At 38.8% G+C, this 20,412-nt stretch overlaps 1 protein-coding gene across 1 annotated transcript in view; it reads right to left on the bottom strand.

Annotated features, from left to right (window-relative positions):
- LOC115502501 (zinc finger protein 569) overlaps window positions 1-20,412 on the bottom strand; it is a 34,898-nt gene that overhangs the window by 4,983 nt on the left and 9,503 nt on the right. The window contains exons 3-5 of the mRNA XM_032591440.1: window positions 17,307-17,364; window positions 3,991-4,117; window positions 3,583-3,678 (exon numbers count right to left, since the gene is read on the bottom strand). Coding sequence (XP_032447331.1) covers window positions 3,583-3,678; window positions 3,991-4,117; window positions 17,307-17,321 — 238 coding nt within the window. The 5' untranslated portion in view covers window positions 17,322-17,364. The remainder of the gene's footprint in view (window positions 1-3,582; window positions 3,679-3,990; window positions 4,118-17,306; window positions 17,365-20,412) is intronic.

Below are 20,412 nucleotides of genomic sequence, written 5' to 3'. Positions count from 1 at the left end.
ACTATGACTGGTGTTCTTGCAAAAAAGGATTCAATGTGAAGAGACAGAAACACAGAACACCATGTGAAAATAAAGACACAGACTGGAGTTATGGTATCACAAGCCAAGGAATGTCTGGGGCTACTAGAAGCTGAAAGACACGAAGGAAGGGTCCTTCCACTACAGGCTTCAGATGGTACATGGCCTGCCAACACCTCGATTTAGTATTTTTAAGCCTCCAGAACTGTGAGAATAAATTCCTCTTATTCTTTTTTTTTTTAATTATTTTTTTTTTTAATGTTTATTCATTCTTGAGAGACAGTGTGAGTGGGAGAGGGGCAGAGAGAGAGAGACACAGAATCTGAAGCAGTCTCCAGGGTCTGAGCTGTCAACACAGAGCCCAATGTGGGGCTCGAACTCATGAACCACAAGATCCTGACCTGAGCAGAAGTCAGATGCTTAACCTGACTGAGTCACCCAGATGCCCCTAAATTCCTGTTATTCTAAGCCACCCAATTTGTTGTACTTTGTTATGGCAGCTCTAGGAAGCTAAGAGTAAAGGCATTATCACATTGCTGGAAAAGAACATTCAATACCGAAAATAACACTTACTCACAAGCTAACCTAATTTCAATAAAAATGTTTGAAAATACAGGTAAGTAACAGCTCAAAGGAAAATGAAGATAGCGGTTGTCACCTTAGGAAATGTATAAGAGAATAACTACTTTTCAATGTGTCCTTTTGTACTATAAGCACGTATTATGTATTTTAAAAAGTAAATAAAGTTGTTCTGAATACTGCAGTAATAAAGTGAGAAAAAAAAGGGCAGGTTAAAATTGGATCAGAGAGCTGGAACATAAAGCTGGAAGAGCCTACTTAGCATGACTGGATAAGGAATACATATGTACTGTGAGCAGAAGGGAAAACAAAGAGTGAAAAATTGAGCTTAAATACGGTAGAAGAAATACATGAATTTATCTCATCCCACTCCCAAGCACACCAATGTGAGATAAAGAAGGAAAAACATATCAACTAACAAAGACAAAGACCACTCTACCCTAAAGGAGATGGAGGATCTCTTAAGAAATGAAAGCAGAGTGGCGGTTGCATGGCTCAGTCAGGTTAAGCATCCAACTCTTCATTTAGGCTCAAGTTATGATCTCACTGTTGTGGGACAGAGCCAAGCCCTGTGTCAGGCTCCATGCTTAGCTTGGGATTCTCTCTCTCCCCCCCCTCCCCCTCCCCTGCTTGCTCAGTGTCTCTCTCTCTCTCTCTCACTCACACACACACAAAATAAACAAACATTTAAAAGAGAAAAAAAAACGAAGCAGACATGCTGTAGAGTCAGGGACATGAGGCAGAGGAATACAGAGAAAAGGAACTGGCTCAGCATAGAGAGAATAAGTGCAAGTCTACGTACTGAAGGATTACATTCAGTTCCCTGTTGCTTCTTAGATCCGAGATGGGAAAATGGAGATTTTTCTCTCTCTGCCAGACTGATAATAAAGGAAGGGAAAAATTACTGTGAAATTGTAAAGCAGGTAAAGTTAGAGAGTTGGTTGCAGATTACAAATGTAGAAAAGAAGGCAGAATACTAAGCTTTTGGGTCACTTCAGTTAGGGAAAAAAGAGCTTAATTAAGCAGAAGATTTTGAAGAAGGTACAATTAGGTTGCCAAAGTACTATCCCAACAGAAGTGAAAGGGGCAGAAAGATGTAGGGGAAAAAAAGCCAAAAACAAAATAAAGGAGAATTTCTAAAAATACAAAATACTGCTACTGAATTTTTTTTTTTAAAGCAAATGAGTTAATAGGGAGCTGCAGAGAGAAGAGTAATTTGGAAGATATATCCGAAGTAATTACTGAGAAGGCCACATAGAGAAATAAGGAGGCAAAAAATAATAAAGGAAATGAAAAAAAAATATGGAGGAAAAAAGATCTAGCTTCTATCTTTAGGAGTCCCAGAATGAGAGTGTTGAGAAAATGAAGAAAAGCCAATATCTGATGATGTTAGCTGAGGAATGTGCAGAATTAATGAGGACAAAACAGGAAAATACTATGGTAATTTTATACCAACAGATTGGAAAATACAGATAAAATAAGTTGTTATACAGACTACCCTGGAACTTTAGTATATGGTAAACCTTTACAGATAGAGAACAAACTTAAATATTTATAGAAATTACATTGTTCAACTCTGTGAAAATTAATTTGAAAACCAGAATTAATTTTCTAGAACAATACAACCTATTATGTCAAAAACTAATGCCAAAAGAGACAAAACATCTGCGTAAAATTTATAAAGTAATAATGGAAAAAAGCCATCAAAGCACTTTCCCTTGATAATCCAAAAGGTCCAAATGGGCAAACAAGTAAGATAAACCAAAACTTTAAGGGAGTTATACACCAGTGCTATTATAAGTATTCCAGAACAAGAAGAAATGGTTCTAAATTCTATTTAGGAAACCAGTGTAAAATTGACTTCAAAGCCTGAAAAAGTTAGAACAATTATTTAAATTCATGGCAAATATGTGAGGATGAGTAATTGCTAAGCAATGTGTAAACATAATTCACGCATATACATAAAAGGAAAAGATCACAGGATAATCTCCTGTAAAAAAGATTGTTATTTTAACTAAATGAACATTAAAGAAACTTAGGGTGGCAAAGAGTACTTCAAAGAGGAATGACCAACTGTGAAAAAATACTGGGACAACATACAACAAAACCATTTTTAAGCATATGAAAACATCCTTGACAATACCATAATAAAGGAAATACAAATTTAAACTATAATAAATTGTTTTTCACCTATTAAATTGGCAAAAATTTTTAAAATTCTAAGACTGTGTTGGCAGAAATTTTTGGTAGAAATAAAAATGTTTCCTTGGAGGGCAAAAAAGACTTGGCAATATCTACCAAACTAGAAATATATGTATAAGTGTATGTATGCATTGTCTACATGTGATGCATGTATATATAAGTATGTATGTATACATGTGTGTATAACAAATGTGTGCACAAATACATGACAAATGTAGCAGAAAATGGAAGCTAAGAGAAAAGTATCACAGACTTTAAAACTTATTGAGTAAAAGGGTTGTAGCCATTACTAAAGTATGAGAGCAAAAGCTAAAAATACACTGGGAAATGTGCCTATGAGCACAAAATATAATGCTATGGCATTTACAATGAAAGGAGAAGATAAAATAGAAAGGGCTATGAACGTCAACAGTATCCGAACAACTACAATTCTGTGAATATCTGAATGCAAAGGGAAAGGATCCTATGTAATAAGGTGGGCAGAGACTGAAGATGCTAATAATAGAATGACTGTCAAAGTAAAGATGGAAATGAGTTAGGAAATATTGATATCTAGCACACAAGTAAAAAGGCCAACTGGTCCTTTAAGTTCTGAGGAAAGAAGAATGTTATCTAGAAAAGACATCTTAAATTAGTAAAGAATTCAGAAGTTCACAGAAATTATCTCTATTAAAGTCTACAATCTTTAAGAAAATATTTTTGAAGAATATTTCAGAGGGTCATGGATTAACCATTAAAGGGGCATGGCCCCTTCTCACCTGTCTGGTTCCCTCCCTGACTAACCTGGACAGTGTCTCCTTAACACTTCTTCCTCCACCACCCAAGGTTCTTCTTCTTGCTCCAACTTGAAAATCACATCAGGTTTGGTGAATGGACAGCCTGTCAAAGAGAAGTAACATAACATTTGGGCACAAATACCAGGAACAAAAAAATCATTCATGAATTGAGGCTAGCCCAGACAAACCAGGCTTTCTGAAGGACAAGAAAAGTGTGGTTTTGGGGATGCTGCCTCTGAAACATAAGCAAGGATGACATTTTATTTTAAAAGCTGCAGCATGCACACTCATACAAGCAAAGGCACCTAAAGGCCAAACTCACTCTAACATTTAAAGGTTCCACAAATTTCAGAAATTTGGAGGAAAAAAGGTACTTCACTCCCAGAATTTGAGTTATACAGGAAACTACCCTTACCCACTGTGATTAAGTTGTTGTAGTTTTCTAGCATCACATTCCGGTACAGGTTCCTTTGAGCAAGATCCAACTGTTGCCACTCTTCCTGGGTGAAGTCAATAGCCACATCTCTGAATGTCACTGTCCCCTGTAACAACATACTCCTACTCAACCTGAAGTCATCCATCTTAAATGATGTGGACAAAACAAATTGAACCATGTTCTCACAGTATGCAAAGGTAAGACGTTATTTAAAAATTTTCCTGGTTTTGCTATTTTCTAAAAGAAAAAACATTAGCAACATTCTGTCAGTTTATGTTCATTCACAAAAAAAATTTTTTAATGTTTATTTTTGAAGGAGGGTGAGACAGAGTACGAGCAGGGGAGGGTCAGAGAGAGAGACAGGGAGGCAGAATCTGAAGCAGGCTCTAGGCTCTGAGTTGTCAGCACAGAGCCCAACCCAGGGCTCAAACTCACGAACTGCAAGATCATGACCTGAGCCAAAGTCGGATGCTTAACTAACTGAACCACCCAGGCACCCCAACAAGCACGTATCTTTAGTACCTACCATGGGTTAAAGAGATCCGGGGGACCAATTTATAACTGAGTATAGAAAATGGGGGAATATAAAACTTAACTGGTCTGGGAACTCACTGGATGCCTGTGACTCACTGAGGCAAGAGAAAATGAAAACTTGTTTGGATGGAAGCAGAAGCAGGGAGAGAATGGTATGCACAATTTGAAGTACAGTAGTAGCTGAAAGTATGGTTCATCAGGAGAAATCTAGAAAAATTAGGATTTATTGTTCGTAAGCCTAAAATAAGTGCCCGCAGGAATGAAAACGGGATATGATTGCTAACAAAGTTCACATATATTGAAAAAGAGGACAATAGACAGCATCATACAAATATCAACAGATAAATTTAAAAACTCATTAAAAAAGTTTTTTAAATAGTCTGAACTGGAATTACAACTAAAACCATGAGAAAATAGTATCAAGAAAGCTTTAGAATACTTTCCAGAAATGAGATGCTGGTGACAAGTTTCTTGAGAGCAGTAACTGAAATGTTCAGAAGAGTATAAACATAAGGAAAAAAATCTTCAACAGCAATAGAACAAAGAGGGCTGTCTAAATTTCCTGCCCTTTGAAGAATTTCTGAGAGACTGGGTGGGATAAAAAGGGAGCTAATTCACAATCAGTGTTTCTAGCATTTTATTTCTAGGTTTAAAAGGACCCAGTGAATATGAACATCTACTAACACTAAGGGTTCAGAGTAGGCTGTGGGATTGATACAAATCCTCTTTTGGAATCCTTCCTAATAAGTATCAAGGCCTTTGAAATAAACAAGTTTAAGAAACCAAAGGCCGTGTGGCTAAATAAGACATCCCTCATTTGTTTCCCTGCCTCAGCAACAATCTGGCTTCCATCTATGGACATGAAGTACCTTTGCGGGAGCTGTTGGGTACAGCACCATATGTCAAGAGACTCAGGGGGAGACTCGCCTACTTATGCATTGGGTAACAGGCATACAAGACCTCAGCCCCTGTGTGGACCCTGTAGTGACCCATGAACCAACTCTAGCCCCTCTTGGCTGTGGTCCAGGATTCCTGGAAAAAAACTGTCTTAAACAATCACCCATGAACAACAGAACTTTTGTGGAAATCCAGGTTTGCAGCAGAGAAGTTCCAGCATATTGTCAGAGCAAAAACTGGAGGAGTTTGGACTCATCACAGAGGGCAAGAGGAAGAGTTTGACTTTACTCACATCATCTATCCCTCAAGGCTGCACAGCTTAGGACCATGAGGGATTTTCTTGGCCAATGAATTCATCTGTGGAGTGTGTATGAGTGACTTGGTTTCCTAGCTATGTGGGACAGTGCCAGAGTGGCTCATCTCTCTCTTACCCCATCCAGAATACTGAATTCTGGGCTACATGACTAAAGGGTAGAATGAGTATGGGAAAGCAACAGATAGCAGTCTCAAAGGGCATTAAAGGGATCCATATCTGGGGCACCTGGGTGGCTCCATCTGTTAAGTGTCTGACTTCGGCTCAGGTCATGATCTCACAGTTGTGGGTTCAAGTCCCGCACTGAGCTCTGTGCTGACAGCCAAGAGCCTGAAGCCTGCTTCGGATTCTGTTTCTCCCTCTCCCTCTGCCCCTCTCCTGCTCATGCTTGCTCTCTCACTTAAAAAGAAACAAACATTAAAAAAATTACATTAAAAAAAAAAAAGGGGATCCAGATCTCACTGTGTTACAAACTCCACTAAGAAGCCTACTCATGAACTGCTGCATGTACTTTGCCTGTAGATCCTCCTCCCCCATGGGCACCCTCAGAATTCTGTAGGCTTCACCCCCCCCTCCCACTCCTATCTTGTAGCAGAGAGCCCCAATCTGAGTGCAGACCAGGGAGAGACCACAAACATGAGCTTTAGTGCCACCTTTGGGAAAACAAAGAAGCAGCTGTCAGCAAGCATCCTGCGTGGTGTGCTGGCAGATCAAGAGAAGGCATCCAAGCTTCAGAATTCTGCCACAAGGAGGAGCAAGAAGAGCGGAGCAGGTACATCCATAGAATCTGAGAAAGCCTCAAAATCCCTAGCAGTGCTGACAGAAGTTATTTTTCTCCTGAACGTAAAGACTGGAGGAGGTGACTGCTACTTCAAATGTGAAGACAGCAATGCAAAACTTTAAGGAACATGAAAACATCAAGGATACACGATACCACAAAAGAAGCACAATAATCTACCAGAAACTGATCTCAAAGACATGGAAACATGCAATTTACTCAATAAAGAATTCAAAATAGCTGTTTTATCTATTTTTGATTTTTATGTATTTTTAATTTTTATTTCTTTTTGAGAGAGAGAGAGTATGAGTGGGGGAGGGACAGAGAGAGAGGGAGACAGAATCCAAAGCAGGCTCCAGGCTCTGAGCTGACAGCACAGAGCTCAACACGGGACTCGAACTCACAAGCTGTGAGATCATGACCTGAGCCGAAGTCAGGCACTTAACAGATGGAGCCACCCAGGTGCCCCATTATTTATTTATTTTTAATATTTATTTATTTGGAGGGGAGGGAGAGAGGGAAGGAGAGAGACAGAGAGAGAGAGAGAACATGAGCAGAGGAGGGGCAGAGAAAGAGAGAGGGAGAGAGAATACCAAGCAGGCTCCACGCTCAGTGCAGAACCTGACATGGAGCTCAATCTCAAGATGGTGAGATCATGACCTGAGCCGAAATCAAGAGTCAAATGCTTAACTGACTGAGCTACCCAGACACCCCTCAAAATAGTTGTTTTTAGGAAACTCAAAGAGCTATAAGAAAACATAGAAACATAATTTGATATCAGAAAAACATACATGAACAAAATGATAAATTTCAGAAAGAAATCATAAAAAAGAACCAAACAAATTCTGGAGAAGAATACAAAAAAATGAAATGAAAAATGCACTAAAGAGCACCAACTTAATAAATGACATAAATGACAAGCCTACATGTAACACAATACTTAATGGTAAAGGGTCAGTAACAAGGTGAAGGTGCCCACTCTCACCACTCCTATTCAACACGGTCCTGGAAGTCCTAACCAGACCAATCAGGCAAGAAAAGGAAATAAAAGGTATCATGGGGCACCTGGGTGGCTCAGTCAGTTAAGCATCCAACTTCGGTCAGGTCATGATCTTGCAGTTCGTGAGTTCAAGCCCTGCATCGGGCTCTGTGCTGACAGCTTGGAGCCTGGAGCCTGCCTCAGGTTCTGTGTCTCCCTCTCTCTCTGCCTCTCCCCCCTCATGTTCTGTCTCAAAAATAAAAATAAAACATTAAAAAAAAAAAGAAATTAAAGGTATCCAAATAGAAAAGAAAGAAGTAAAACTATCTTTGCAGATGATATAATCTTACATATAAAAAAACTGGGAGTTTTTTTATGACTCCAACAAAAAACTGTTAGAACTAATCAATGAATTCAGTAATCAACATACAGAACTCAGCTACATCTATACACTAACAACAAAGCAATTGTAACAATATGAAAGAAAACCCTATCCATAATATCATCAAAAACAATAAAATACTATGAAATAAATTCAACTGAGGATATGAAAGATCTGTATAGTGAATATTACACTTTGATGAAAGAAATGGAAGAAGACACAAATGGAAAGACATCCCATGTTCATGGATCAGAAGAATTAATATCGTTAAAGTGTCCATACTTCCCCAAACCATCTACAGATTCAATGAAATCCCTATTAAATTCCAACAGCTTTTTTTTTCACAGAAATAGAAAAAGAAAAAAACACTAAAATTTGCATGGAACCACAAAAGACCCCACATACCCAAAGCAATCCTGAGAAAGAACAAAGCTGGAGACATCACCTTTCCTGATTTCCAACTATAATACAAAGTTAGAATAATCAAAACAGCATGGTACTGGCATAAAAATAGACATATAGGCCAATTAGAATCAAGAATATAGAAATAAGCCCATGTATACAAGGTCAATTAATATTTGACAAGGGAGTCAAAGGACAGTTTCTTCAACAAATGGTGTTAGGAAAATTGGATAATCACATGCAGAAGAATGAAATTGAACCCCTAGTATAACAGCCACTAAAATTAACTCACGATGGGTTAAAACTTACACATAAGACCTGAAACTATAAATCTCCTCAAAGAAAACATAAGGAAAAGACTTGACATTAGTTTTGACAACGACTTCTTTGGATATGACCTCCAAAGCAAAAATAATTGAGACAACAATAAAGTAAAAAGCTTCTACAAAAAAACAAAGGAAACAATAAACAAAGTGAAAAGGGGATCAGTAGAATAAGGGAGAAATTATTTGCAAAACATGTATCTGATATGGGGTTAATATCCAAAATACACAAAACTCATACAACTCAATATCAAAAAAATCAAACAATCTCTTGGGATGCCTGGGTGGCTCAGTAGGTTGAGTGTCCGACTTTGGCTCAGGTCATGATCTCATGGTTCATGAGTTCAAGCTCCGCATCGGGCCCGCCACTGTCAGGGTAGAGCCGGTTTGGAGCCTCTGTCCTCCCCTCTCTCTGTCCCTCTCCCACTTACACACTCTCTCTCTCAAAAGTAAAAATAAACATTTATGTATATATATATATATACACATATATAGAGAGTGTGTGTGTGTGTATATATATATATATATACACACACGTATATATACACACACACACACACTCTCTCTCTCTCTCTCTCTCTATATATATATATATCAGACAATGATTGGAGGACCTGAATAGACACTTTTCCAAAGAAAACCTACAAATGGCCAAAAGGTATATGAAAAGATATATGACATCACTCATCATAAGGGAAATGATGATTAACTCAAAACTACGAGGTTTATCTCACACCTGTTAGGATGGCTGTCATCAAAAAGACAACAGATAAGAGATGATGAGGACGTGGAAAAAAGGCAACACTTGTGCACTGTTGGTGGTACAGGCACTATGCAAAAGAGCATGAAGCTTCCTTAAAAAATTAAAAATAGAATTGCCATATGACCCAGCATGTATTTTTCTGGGCATATATCCAAAGGAAATGAAATCAGGATCTTGAAAAGATATCTGCACTTCTATGTTCACTGCAGCATTATTCACAGCAGCCAAGATATAGAAACAACCTATCTATGGATGAATAAATAAAGAAGATGTGGTACACACACACACACACACACACACACACACACACACACACAGTGTTATTCAGACTCAGCCATGAGAAAAGGAAATCCTGCCATTTGCAACATGGGTGGACTCTGAGGGTATTATGCTAAGTGAAATAAATGAGACAGAGAAAAACAAATACCCTATAATCTCACTTAATATGTGAAATCTTAAAAAGCCAACTCTCAGAAACAGAGTGGTGGCACCAGGGACTGGGGGCAATGGGGGAGATGTTGGTTAATGGGTACAAACTTCTAATTATAAAACAAATAATTTCTAGAAATCTAATGTGTAGCAAGGTGATCATAGTTAAGAATACTATATTATATACTTGGAAGTTGCTAAGAGAGTAGGTCTTAATGTTCTCAACACAAAAAAGAAATAATTATGTGACGGAATGGAGATGTTAGCTGATCCTGTGGTGGTAATAATTTTGTAATATACAAATATATCAAATCGACACTTTTGTATACTTTATTTTTTAAGGAATCCCTGTGCCCAGTGTGGGGACTGAACTCATGACCCTGAGGTCAAGAGTCACATGCTCTATAAATTGAGCCAGCCATTTGACCCATCATTGTAATTTAAAACAACACAGTATTATATGTAAATTATAGCTCAATAAAGCTGCAGAAAGAAAGAAAACTGTCAAATTTTTAAGATCCTAAAATTCAGGGAGTTGTTGGGAATTCCCCTTAATTGGGATAAAGACCAAACTAAGCTTGAACAAAGCACCTGGTTAAGAAGTAGGGTTGAAGAGAAAACAAAATGTAGAAAGCTGGTCCTAGTAACTTCACTAATCACACTGAAGGACAGGAGCATGTAAGATGAATTCTTGCTAACGCTGCCTCAGTCTCAGATTTCTCCTCAGGAAGATGGATCAATAAACTAGTAAATAAAGTTTAAAAACCAACACCACAGATTTGGCAAGAAAATTCTAACTGCTCAAGAGTGAGAGAACTCAGAAAAAAATTATTAAAATTAAAAAATATTTAAGAAAAAATTTAGTAAATGTGAAAATATAAATGTCTTAAAATTAGAAGTCCAGAACTTATATACATAAATCTCTATATTTAAAAGTTGATATTTTAAGCATAAATAATACAGGCAGCAAATGTTTAACAAGTTTAATGACGGAAACACGTTTAATGATGTTTAAAAACATACAGAATTAAAAATAAATACAGAAACAATCTCAATGAAAAATTTCAAGGAAATGAATAATTTCAAAGGTAATTTGGGAGGAAGGAGGAAAGATGGCAGAGTAAGATGGTCCTGAGCTCACCACTTTGTCACACAGACACACTGAGGTAACAGCTACATACATTTATGCAACTAACCGAAAGCAATCTGAAGACTGGTAGAGACTGGTAGAACAAGCCTTCCACAGCGAATCACATAGAGAGAGGGCCACTTTCAAAAGGGTAAGAGAGGTGGAGATGTGGTTGAGAACCAAACCCCTGGTGTGACTAACCGCAAAATGGAGGGACGTCATAAGCACAGAGAAGCGTTAGGATCAGACACCACACCAGACACTCCAGGCACTGGAGACAGGCACTGGGAACATGAGGCCTAGTAAAGCCTGTATTGAAAACCAGGAAGGCTTGGGGCGCCTGGGTGGCGCAGTCGGTTAAGCGTCCGACTTCAGCCAGGTCACGATCTCACGGTCCGTGAGTTCGAGCCCCGTGTCAGGCTCTGGGCTGATGGCTCAGAGCCTGGAGCCTGTTTCCGATTCTGTGTCTCCCTCTCTCTCTGCCCCTCCCCCGTTCATGCTCTGTCTCTCTCTGTCCCAAAAATAAATAAACGTGGAAAAAAAAAAAAAAAAAAAAAAGAAAACCAGGAAGGCTTAACTCCGGGATCTTTAAAAATCAGTGGGATTAACTCTGGGAAAGCTGGAGGGCAACAGGAAACTGCCCTTAAAGAGCCAGCATACTAAATAAGTTGGTCTGAGAGAAAGCACAGAAACAGCAGTCTAAAAAGCACCTTGGGTATATGTGAAGAAGATTACTGACTAATCTTAGGAAGTGCTTGAGGGACAGGAACAAAAGTGCCGGTGGGAGCCATTTCTCTTCCCCTTTCCCAACCTAGATAAGCCAGGGGCTTGCAAAAGCCAACACTAACATTCTCCATCTACCTGCTAGCCCTGGTGCCCCAATACAATGTTCCCCTACTGACCTTCTCCATCCAACTCATCTACCTCAGAAGGCATCCCTCCAAAGCAGCTCCTATTTCCCCATCCTTGCAGGCAGCTCTGAACAGACTGGTGCCACTCCAATGGACTCCTGTCCCCACATACCAGTGCACATCAGGTTCTGCAGCAGAGTCTCTTAGCCCTTTGTTCAGGGAGCAAACCTGCCCTTTAGTGCACCTGCAGCTGTAGAGAGGCTAATTGTAGGTAGACAGGCTAAAAGCTGGCCCCACTCACCAACAAGCCCATGCTGGTGGCAGCCAGGCCTCTCCACAAATCAGGGAGCAAACCCTGCCCACTGTGCCCACAACAAGCAAGGCAGGTCATTGCAACTGGCTTGGCTTAAGACAAATGCAGCAAGGGTACTACATAATGATAAAGAGATTAGTCCAATAGGAGGATATAACAATTTAAGTATCTATGCTCCCAATACAGGAGCACCTAAATACATAAAAGAAATTAATGGATATATCTGTAAACTTAATTCAATTCAATGTCAATACCTCAGTAGTTTTAATTATGGAAACAGAGTAATTCTAAAGTTTATATGAAAAATATAAATAGCTACAAGTAGCTAAGGCGATGCCGAAGAAGAACAAAGACGGAGGATTCATTTGCATTATCAGATCAAGATTTATAATATATGGTAATTAAGATAGAGTGGGAGTGACATAAGGAAATCAAAACAATGGAAAAGGACATAAAAGTCAGAGATACATATATTAACATGAATAGGTCTGAAAACACAATGTGGAGTGAAAAAAAAGGAACTGTAGAACTGTAAGCCCATTATGTTCTCAGTTATTTAAAAATCTCAAACACAGAGCAACATATGTGGTGTTCACATATACAAATCTGTGTGATAAGAATATAAAACCATGAACTCTATGGGGGCGCCTGGGTGGCTCAGTCGGTTAAGTGTCCGACTTCAGCTCAGGTCATGATCTCGCGGTCCATGGGTTTGAGCCCCACGTCGGGCTCTGTGCTGATGGCTCAGAGCCCGGAGCTTGTTTAGGATTCTGTGTCTCTCTCTCTCTCTCTGACCCTCCCCCGTTCATGCTCTGTCTCAAAAATAAATAAACGTTAAAAAAAAAATTAAAAAAACAAAAAAAAAACCATGAACTCTATGGATATAGGGAACATTCATGACAGTGCATCTGGGGACAAAGTATCTGTAATATTCTAATTATTCTGTTGAAAAAAATCTTGAGGCCAAAAGGACAAAATACTAAAATATGCTAATTTGGGGAGCTGGGTATGTGGCTATTTATTCTACTTCTCCCTCCCTCTTCCTAGATTCTTTTTTTTTTTTTTAATTTTTTTTTCAACGTTTTTATTTATTTTTGGGACAGAGAGAGACAGAGCATGAACGGGGGAGGGGCAGAGAGAGAGGGAGACACAGAATCGGAAACAGGCTCCAGGCTCCGAGCCATCAGCCCAGAGCCCGACGCGGGGCTCGAACTCACGGACCGCGAGATCGTGACCTGGCTGAAGTCGGACGCTTAACCGACTGCGCCACCCAGGCGCCCCTTCTAGATTCTTTTTTAAGAGAGAGACAGCGTGCGTGAGCGGGCTAAAGGGTCAGAGGGAGGGAGAATCTTAAGCAGGCTCCCTACTCAGTGCAGAGCCTGAGTGGGGCTCAATCCCATGACTCTGGGATAATGACCTGAACTGAAATCAAGAGCTGGACATTCAACTAACTGAGCCGCCCCATAGATTTTCAAATAATAAAGAAAGGAAGAAAAGAGAGAGACAGAGGAAGAAGCAGCTCTTTATTAGTTATACTATTTTGTGTTTTTCTAACTGACTTGTATTGTATTCTTACCAATTCCTTTATTTTCTTATTTTGTTTCTAATTACCAGAACTGTGTATTTTGCTCTTTCATTCTTTTGCTTATTAACATATTGTTTTCAGCTTGTGCAATGCTTTACTTATTAAAATTTTTTTTAATGTTTTATTTTTGAGAGAGAGAAAACGCGCACACATGCACATGCACGAGCAGGACAGGGGCAGAGAGAGCCCAATCTGAAGCAGGCTCCAGGCTCTGAGCTGTCAGCACAGAACTCGATGCGGGGCTCGAACTCACAAGTGGTGAGATCTTGACCTGAGCCGAAGTCGGATGCTCAACGGACTGAACTATCCAGGCGCCCCATGCATTGTTTTATTTTTTAAGATGTTATGTAACATAAAGTTTTATGTCTCTGTTGATTTGAGTTGATTATCCTAGTTTAAAAATTTCTATGTGAATGTTTTTCTTTTTGAATCTTTTATTATTTACTTCATATTTAAATGTATTGTAGAACTATCACATGTATAGTTTCTACGTTTGAAATTTATTAAATTTTATTCAGGCCTAATACATGGTCAGTTTTCAGGTTACTACATATCCAAATAAGGGATAGTAACTGTTTCCAGGCTATAAACTATCTTAATCTAGTAGCTCAATCAAATTTTTTTTTACCATTTTTTAAAAACTTTTTATTTTTTAGAGACAGAGTATGTGCATGTGGGCTGGGGAGGGCAGAGAAAGAGGGAGAGCAAGAACCTGAAGCAGGCTCTGCGCTGTCAGGACAGAGCCCAATCTGGGGCTTGAACCCACGAACCGTGAGATCATGACTTGAGTCAAAGTCAGATGCTCAAATGACTGAGCCACCCAGGTGCCCCAACTCTATCAAATTATTATTGGTAAATACATTCTTTTCTTGGTCTAGTTTGTCTAGCATGAGCTAAGACAGATCAATGAAAGTTTCCTATGGATATATATCTTCTTATTTTCAGTGTTCTTTTATTTTTTTATTTTTTTATTTTTTTTAAATTTTTTTTTTTTTTCAACGTTCATCCATTTTTGGGACAGAGAGAGACAGAGCATGAACAGGGGAGGGGCAGAGAGAGAGGGAGACACAGAATCGGAAACAGGCTCCAGGCTCTGAGCCATCAGCCCAGAGCCTGACGCGGGGCTCGAACTCACGGACCGCGAGATCGTGACCTGGCTGAAGTCGGACGCTTAACCGACTGCACCACCCAGGCGCCCCCAGTGTTCTTTATAGTAACTTTGCTGCAGGTTATTTGATAAAGAAGCAGTCCTAAGCCATTTATCTTTATTAGCTATTGCACTCATCATTTTATTTTTTTAGAGTTTATTTATTTTGAGAGAGAGAAGGACAGCATGTGCATGTGTGAGTGGGAGAGGGGCAGAGAGAGAGAGAGAGAGAGAGGAGGGAGAAAGAGAATCCCAAGCAGGCTCTGTACTATCAGCACAGAGCCAAATGTGGAGCTTGAACTCCTAAACCCTGAGGATCGTGACCTGAGCCAAAATCAAGAGTCAGAGACTTAACCAACTGAGCCACCCAGGACCCCTGGACAACCACTTTGGAAAACTGTCAGTATCAATAAAAGGTGACATATATATATATGGTCTATAACTTAGCAATTCTAGTTTTGGTTTATATACAAAAGAATGTGTACATATATGCAACAAAAGACATCTACGAGACAATTCATAGCAATAGTATTTGTAATTGTCCTGAAATAAGAACTACCTAAATGGCAATCAATAACAGAATGGATAAATAAAATTATGGTTTATTTACATAACTGAATAATATACAGCAATCTGAAATTAACTGAACTACAACTACATGCAATAATTCAACATGAACCTGAGAAACATAGTATTAGGCAAAAGAAATCAGACACAAAGTATATAGATGAATAGAAATCATCTGTGGTGACAGTAGTTGAATAGTGGTTACCCTGGGGTGGGAGTAATGCCTTGGAAATGTGCAGAAGGAATCTCATGGTTTTTTAGATCTATTTCTTGATCTACTGCTTATGCAGGTTACACAGTGTGTTCACTGAAAATTAACTGAGTTTCAGGAAAAAACTAGATACACAGAGAAACTGCGAGATAGGGACACACCGTCAAAGAAAGGTACATGTCAGTATAGGAAAGCTTTGAGCTGAGGGTGAAAAGGCAGTGAAGTGAGATATGTTTAACAGCTAAGAGTGCAGGATAAATCTGAAAGAGAAAGATTCCAAAGGAAGTATAAAGAAAAAGATGAAGTTTTGAGGAAAAGGAATTATCCTTGAAGAGGAGGCAAACATCACTTATTCTAAGAGTGAAATAAAGAAGAAACAAGGAAACATGGATTCAATTCACTAAAACCATAAATACTCACAAAAACTATGTATACCAGGCATAGAATGTTCTAGGGGCTGGAGACATATCAGTAGCCAAATAAAAAATACTCTCTGGGGGCGCCTGGGTGGCGCAGTCGGTTAAGCGTCCGACTTCAGCCAGGTCACGATCTCGCGGTCCGGGAGTTCGAGCCCCGCGTCGGGCTCTGGGCTGATGGCTCAGAGCCTGGAGCCTGTTTCCGACTCTGTGTCTCCCTCTCTCTCTGCCCCTCCCCCGTTCATGCTCTGTCTCTCTCTGTCCCAAAAATAAATAAACGTTGAAAAAAAAAAAATTAAAAAAAAAATACTCTCTGTTCACATTTCAGTGGACTAAAATTATAAGAATTTACCAGAAATTATTAGACTGTGGCCCAATCTACAGCAAATACCCATTGAAAAATATAATTATGTAGGGTCATTTGAAAGACACACATCTTGTCTATTTCTTAGGATATTCTAGTATTCTTCTTTACTATTACGTATGATACATATAGAACAAATGGCAAATATACTAATCTTAAGTGCATAACCTGATACATTTTTATACATTTATATATTTGTGTACTTAGGTCAAAATAAGAACATTTTCAGCACTCCAGAAGATTCTCTCATATCCCCTCCCAGTAAATATCGTAGGGGTACCTACTATTCTGATTTCTATCACAAGGGATTAGTTTTCCCAGCTTTTAAACTTCATATAAATGGAACCATATCTTTGGTTTGTGAATTTACCTATATTGTTGTGACTAACCAGTATCTGCCATTTTTTTATTGTTGTGTGGTCTCCCTTTGCGTGAAAGAGATAATTTATCATTTTTCCTGATACTCTTCATTTCCATTCTTTCCATTGCTGGCTATTTTAACGTACATTCTTTGTTTTCTCCTTCATCAAAACAGACCATCAAAATAGCTGGGTTTTTCAACTACAAGAGGTCACACTATAATATATTCACTGACCTACAACAATAGGTGCCAATGACAAACATACTTCTAAAAAATGTTCATTTTAATTCTTATTTACAATGCAAATTATGTAATGAATTTCTGCTCTGGTTTGGTAATAATAATGAAATTGAAAGTTGAAGCCCAACTTTAATCTCTCTGAATGAATGTTGCTATTACCATTTTCACTCTTTCCTGGTCTTAAACTTCCAACTCTGTTTCCTCTGAAAATGCTTATGTATATACGGTTTTCCAATTTACTGTATGGATTACTGTAATCCCCTTAAACTACACTGTAGAATAAAGGAGAGAATATACTATTTAAAATTTACCTGGGACTCAGTCATTTCCTCTTCTGTCTGGTAATGGACAGGGCTTAAAAAGGCAGAGCTGGGAAAGAGAAGAAAAGCCATTAGACCAGGTGTGCTTTGTGGTTTCAGAAACCTGTATCCACAAGGTGGATTAAAGGTCAACCTGTAGCAAAATGATTCTTGGATCCATCAGAAAGGCCAAGAATATTCACGCCAGAGGTGCTATAAGGATGACTGGTAAGATCATGTATAGCTTAGGCATAAGGTGGATAAGAATACGATTTCACATGTGGGGGATGTCCCATGAATCTGTCAATAGCTCTGTATCAGAAAATAAATAGTTCACAGGAAGCAGGAAGACACACAGCTTCATGAACGCACATAACCAAGAAAATCAGAAAACTGACAAAACACCTAAGGTATTTTAATGTATTGAGACATTACCAACTAAATGAGAATTTAAACAAAATGGTAATATAATTATATCCTTTCAAGGTAGGAGTAAGGAGAAGTTTGTGTGTCTGTGTGATATTTATTGGAGATATTGGTGGTGGTAAGAGAATTTCTTTTTTGCCATAGTAAAAAAAATATATAAGAAATCACACAAGAGCTGAAAGAGGTTTAAGAAAAGGTGAAAGTGTTTTTTTCTGGCAATAGGAATTAGGGATGGGAAAAAAAAACAGTACAGTTTTCCTTCTTTTTATTTCAAGTCTAGTAGCACTATTTCATTTTTTTTAAATAAAATTCATATTAGGGTGCCTGGGTGGCTCAGCCAGTCGAGTGGCCAATTCTTGATTTCAGCTTACGTCATGATCTCACGGTTTAAGAATTCAAGCCCTGCGTCAAGCTCTGCACTCACAGCACAGAGCCTGCTTAGGGTTCTCTCTCTCCTCTCTCTGCCCCTCTCCCGCTCATGCACGTGCTCTCTCAAAATAAACAAACAAACAAAAAAAAAGAGAGGACAGAATAAGATGGTATCTCAGTAGTTTCCCAGCACCAACAGTACAAAATTCTGTAAAGAAAATTTGATACTTCGCTAAGCATAGAGAACCAGCATACTCCGAGAGGCCACATGTGGCAGATAACGTTACTAACAATAGCCATTGCCCTCATTTTATTCCTTGAAAAATAAACCTTAATTTTTTCACATGCCAATATACCTTCTCCCAAGGATGAATCATGATTGATCTAGGTCAATGAGGGTAATCCTACTTCCCTTTGCCAGTTACTCACTTTCCCAGCATCCCCTGCAGCTATGAGTTACAATGTGACAAAATATTGGCTAAGAGGAGAAGGGTTATGGAAAAATTTGTGATATATATATATATTTTTCCCCCCTGCACATATCTCTTGCACACAGCCCCTTTGGCCTGAGGGTGCATACCAGCACATTCTGTTGTCCGGACAGTTCTGGCTCTCGTAGTGGACGTGGGTCTATGTGGGCATAGGTTAAAAAAGGAATTATCATATTAAGGGCATTTGCTTAAAGTGAACTGAAGTCGTCAACTAGCCAGAAAGAAGACGCCAATCAGGAAGGACTCCCCCCTACTGTCTTTCTTCTTTCTCTGAATCATCAAATTTCTCAAGTACAGGCAAGAAATGGAAAGTGGAGAGAAAACTCCAAAATTTCTTTGAGGCACCGTATGATGAATTTCATTGTAGAATTTCTAATAGCAGTATGTGAACTGGAAGGATGGTTCAACAAAAATGACTTTATATATTGTTAAGGACTTACAAATGATGAAAAGAAATGAGAGCTCTTATTTAAAGAGAATTTCTTCCCCATCACCTTCAATGAAGTTATGCCACATTTATATTACAGTACAGGTAAATATATTTGTCTCATTCTGCCTTGCATTTTGGGTTCTACTTCCATCCTCATTGATATCTATAAAAAAGATTGCTAGGAATTTTTTTTTTTAATTTTTTTTTTCAACGTTTATTTATTTTTGGGACAGAGAGAGAGACAGAGCATGAACGGGCGAGGGGCAGAGAGAGAGGGAGACACAGAATCGGAAACAGGCTCCAGGCTCTGAGCCATCAGCCCAGAGCCTGACGTGGGGCTCGAACTCACGGAACGCGAGATCGTGACCTGGCTGAAGTCGGACGCTTAACCGACTGCGCCACCCAGGCGCCCCAAGATTGCTAGGAATTTGATTGGGATTGCATTTAACCTACAGATCAAAGAGACATGAAAACATGAGTCTTCCGATCCACGAATGTAGTATGTTTCTGCACTTATTTTTTATTTCTTTCATCACAGTATTTTTTTTTTTTCGTTTTCAGCATACAGTGTCTACACATATTCTGTGAGATTTATTTTTAAGTATCTTATTTTGGGGAATGTTACTAAATTTTTTTATTTCAAATTCCAACTGTTCATTGCTGGAATGTAAAAATGATTTGACTTCATATACTGATTATGTATCTTGCAACCATGCTACATTCATTGAAGAGATCTAGGAGCTTTTCTGTAGATTCTTTGGGGTTTTCTTTTTGTAATTTTTTAGTTTCAAACTATATAAATACATATCTTTTTTTTTTTTAATGTTTATTTTTTTGAGAGACAGAGACAGAGCATGAGCGGGGGAAGGGCAGAGAGAGAGAGGGAGACACAGAATCCGAAGCGGGCTCCAGACTCTGAGCTGTCAGCACAGAGCCCAATGCAGGGCTCTAACTCATGAACCGCAAGATCATGACCTGAGCTGAAGTTGCACGCTTAACCGACTGAGCCACCCAGGCGCCCCTTGGGGTTTTCTATCTAGATAATTACGTTGCCTGCAAATAGAAACAGCTGTATTTCTTCCTTTCTGATTTATAGGTCTTTGTTTTTCTCTTGCTTTATTGCACTGGCTAGGATTTGCAATACAAGGGTAAATAACGGTGGTGATAGAGGACATCTTCACTTTGTTGCTAATCTTAGAGGTAAAGCATTATCTCACCACTAAGTATAAATGAAACTCCAGTATTCAGGTTTTTTTAGATGACCTTTAGTAAAGAACATTCCCTTCTGCTCCTAATTTGCTGAGAATTATTTTTTCATGAATAAATGTTGAATTTTGTCGTGCTTTTTCTGCATCTATTGAGATAATCATATGGTTCTTCTTTACTCTCTTTTGGTGAAGTA

Source organism: Lynx canadensis, chromosome E2 (genome assembly GCF_007474595.2).
Source record: "Lynx canadensis isolate LIC74 chromosome E2, mLynCan4.pri.v2, whole genome shotgun sequence".
Taxonomy (NCBI): domain Eukaryota; kingdom Metazoa; phylum Chordata; class Mammalia; order Carnivora; family Felidae; genus Lynx; species Lynx canadensis.
The sequence above is the reverse complement of the archived record's forward strand: the minus strand, read 5'-3'. Positions and strand labels throughout refer to the sequence as shown.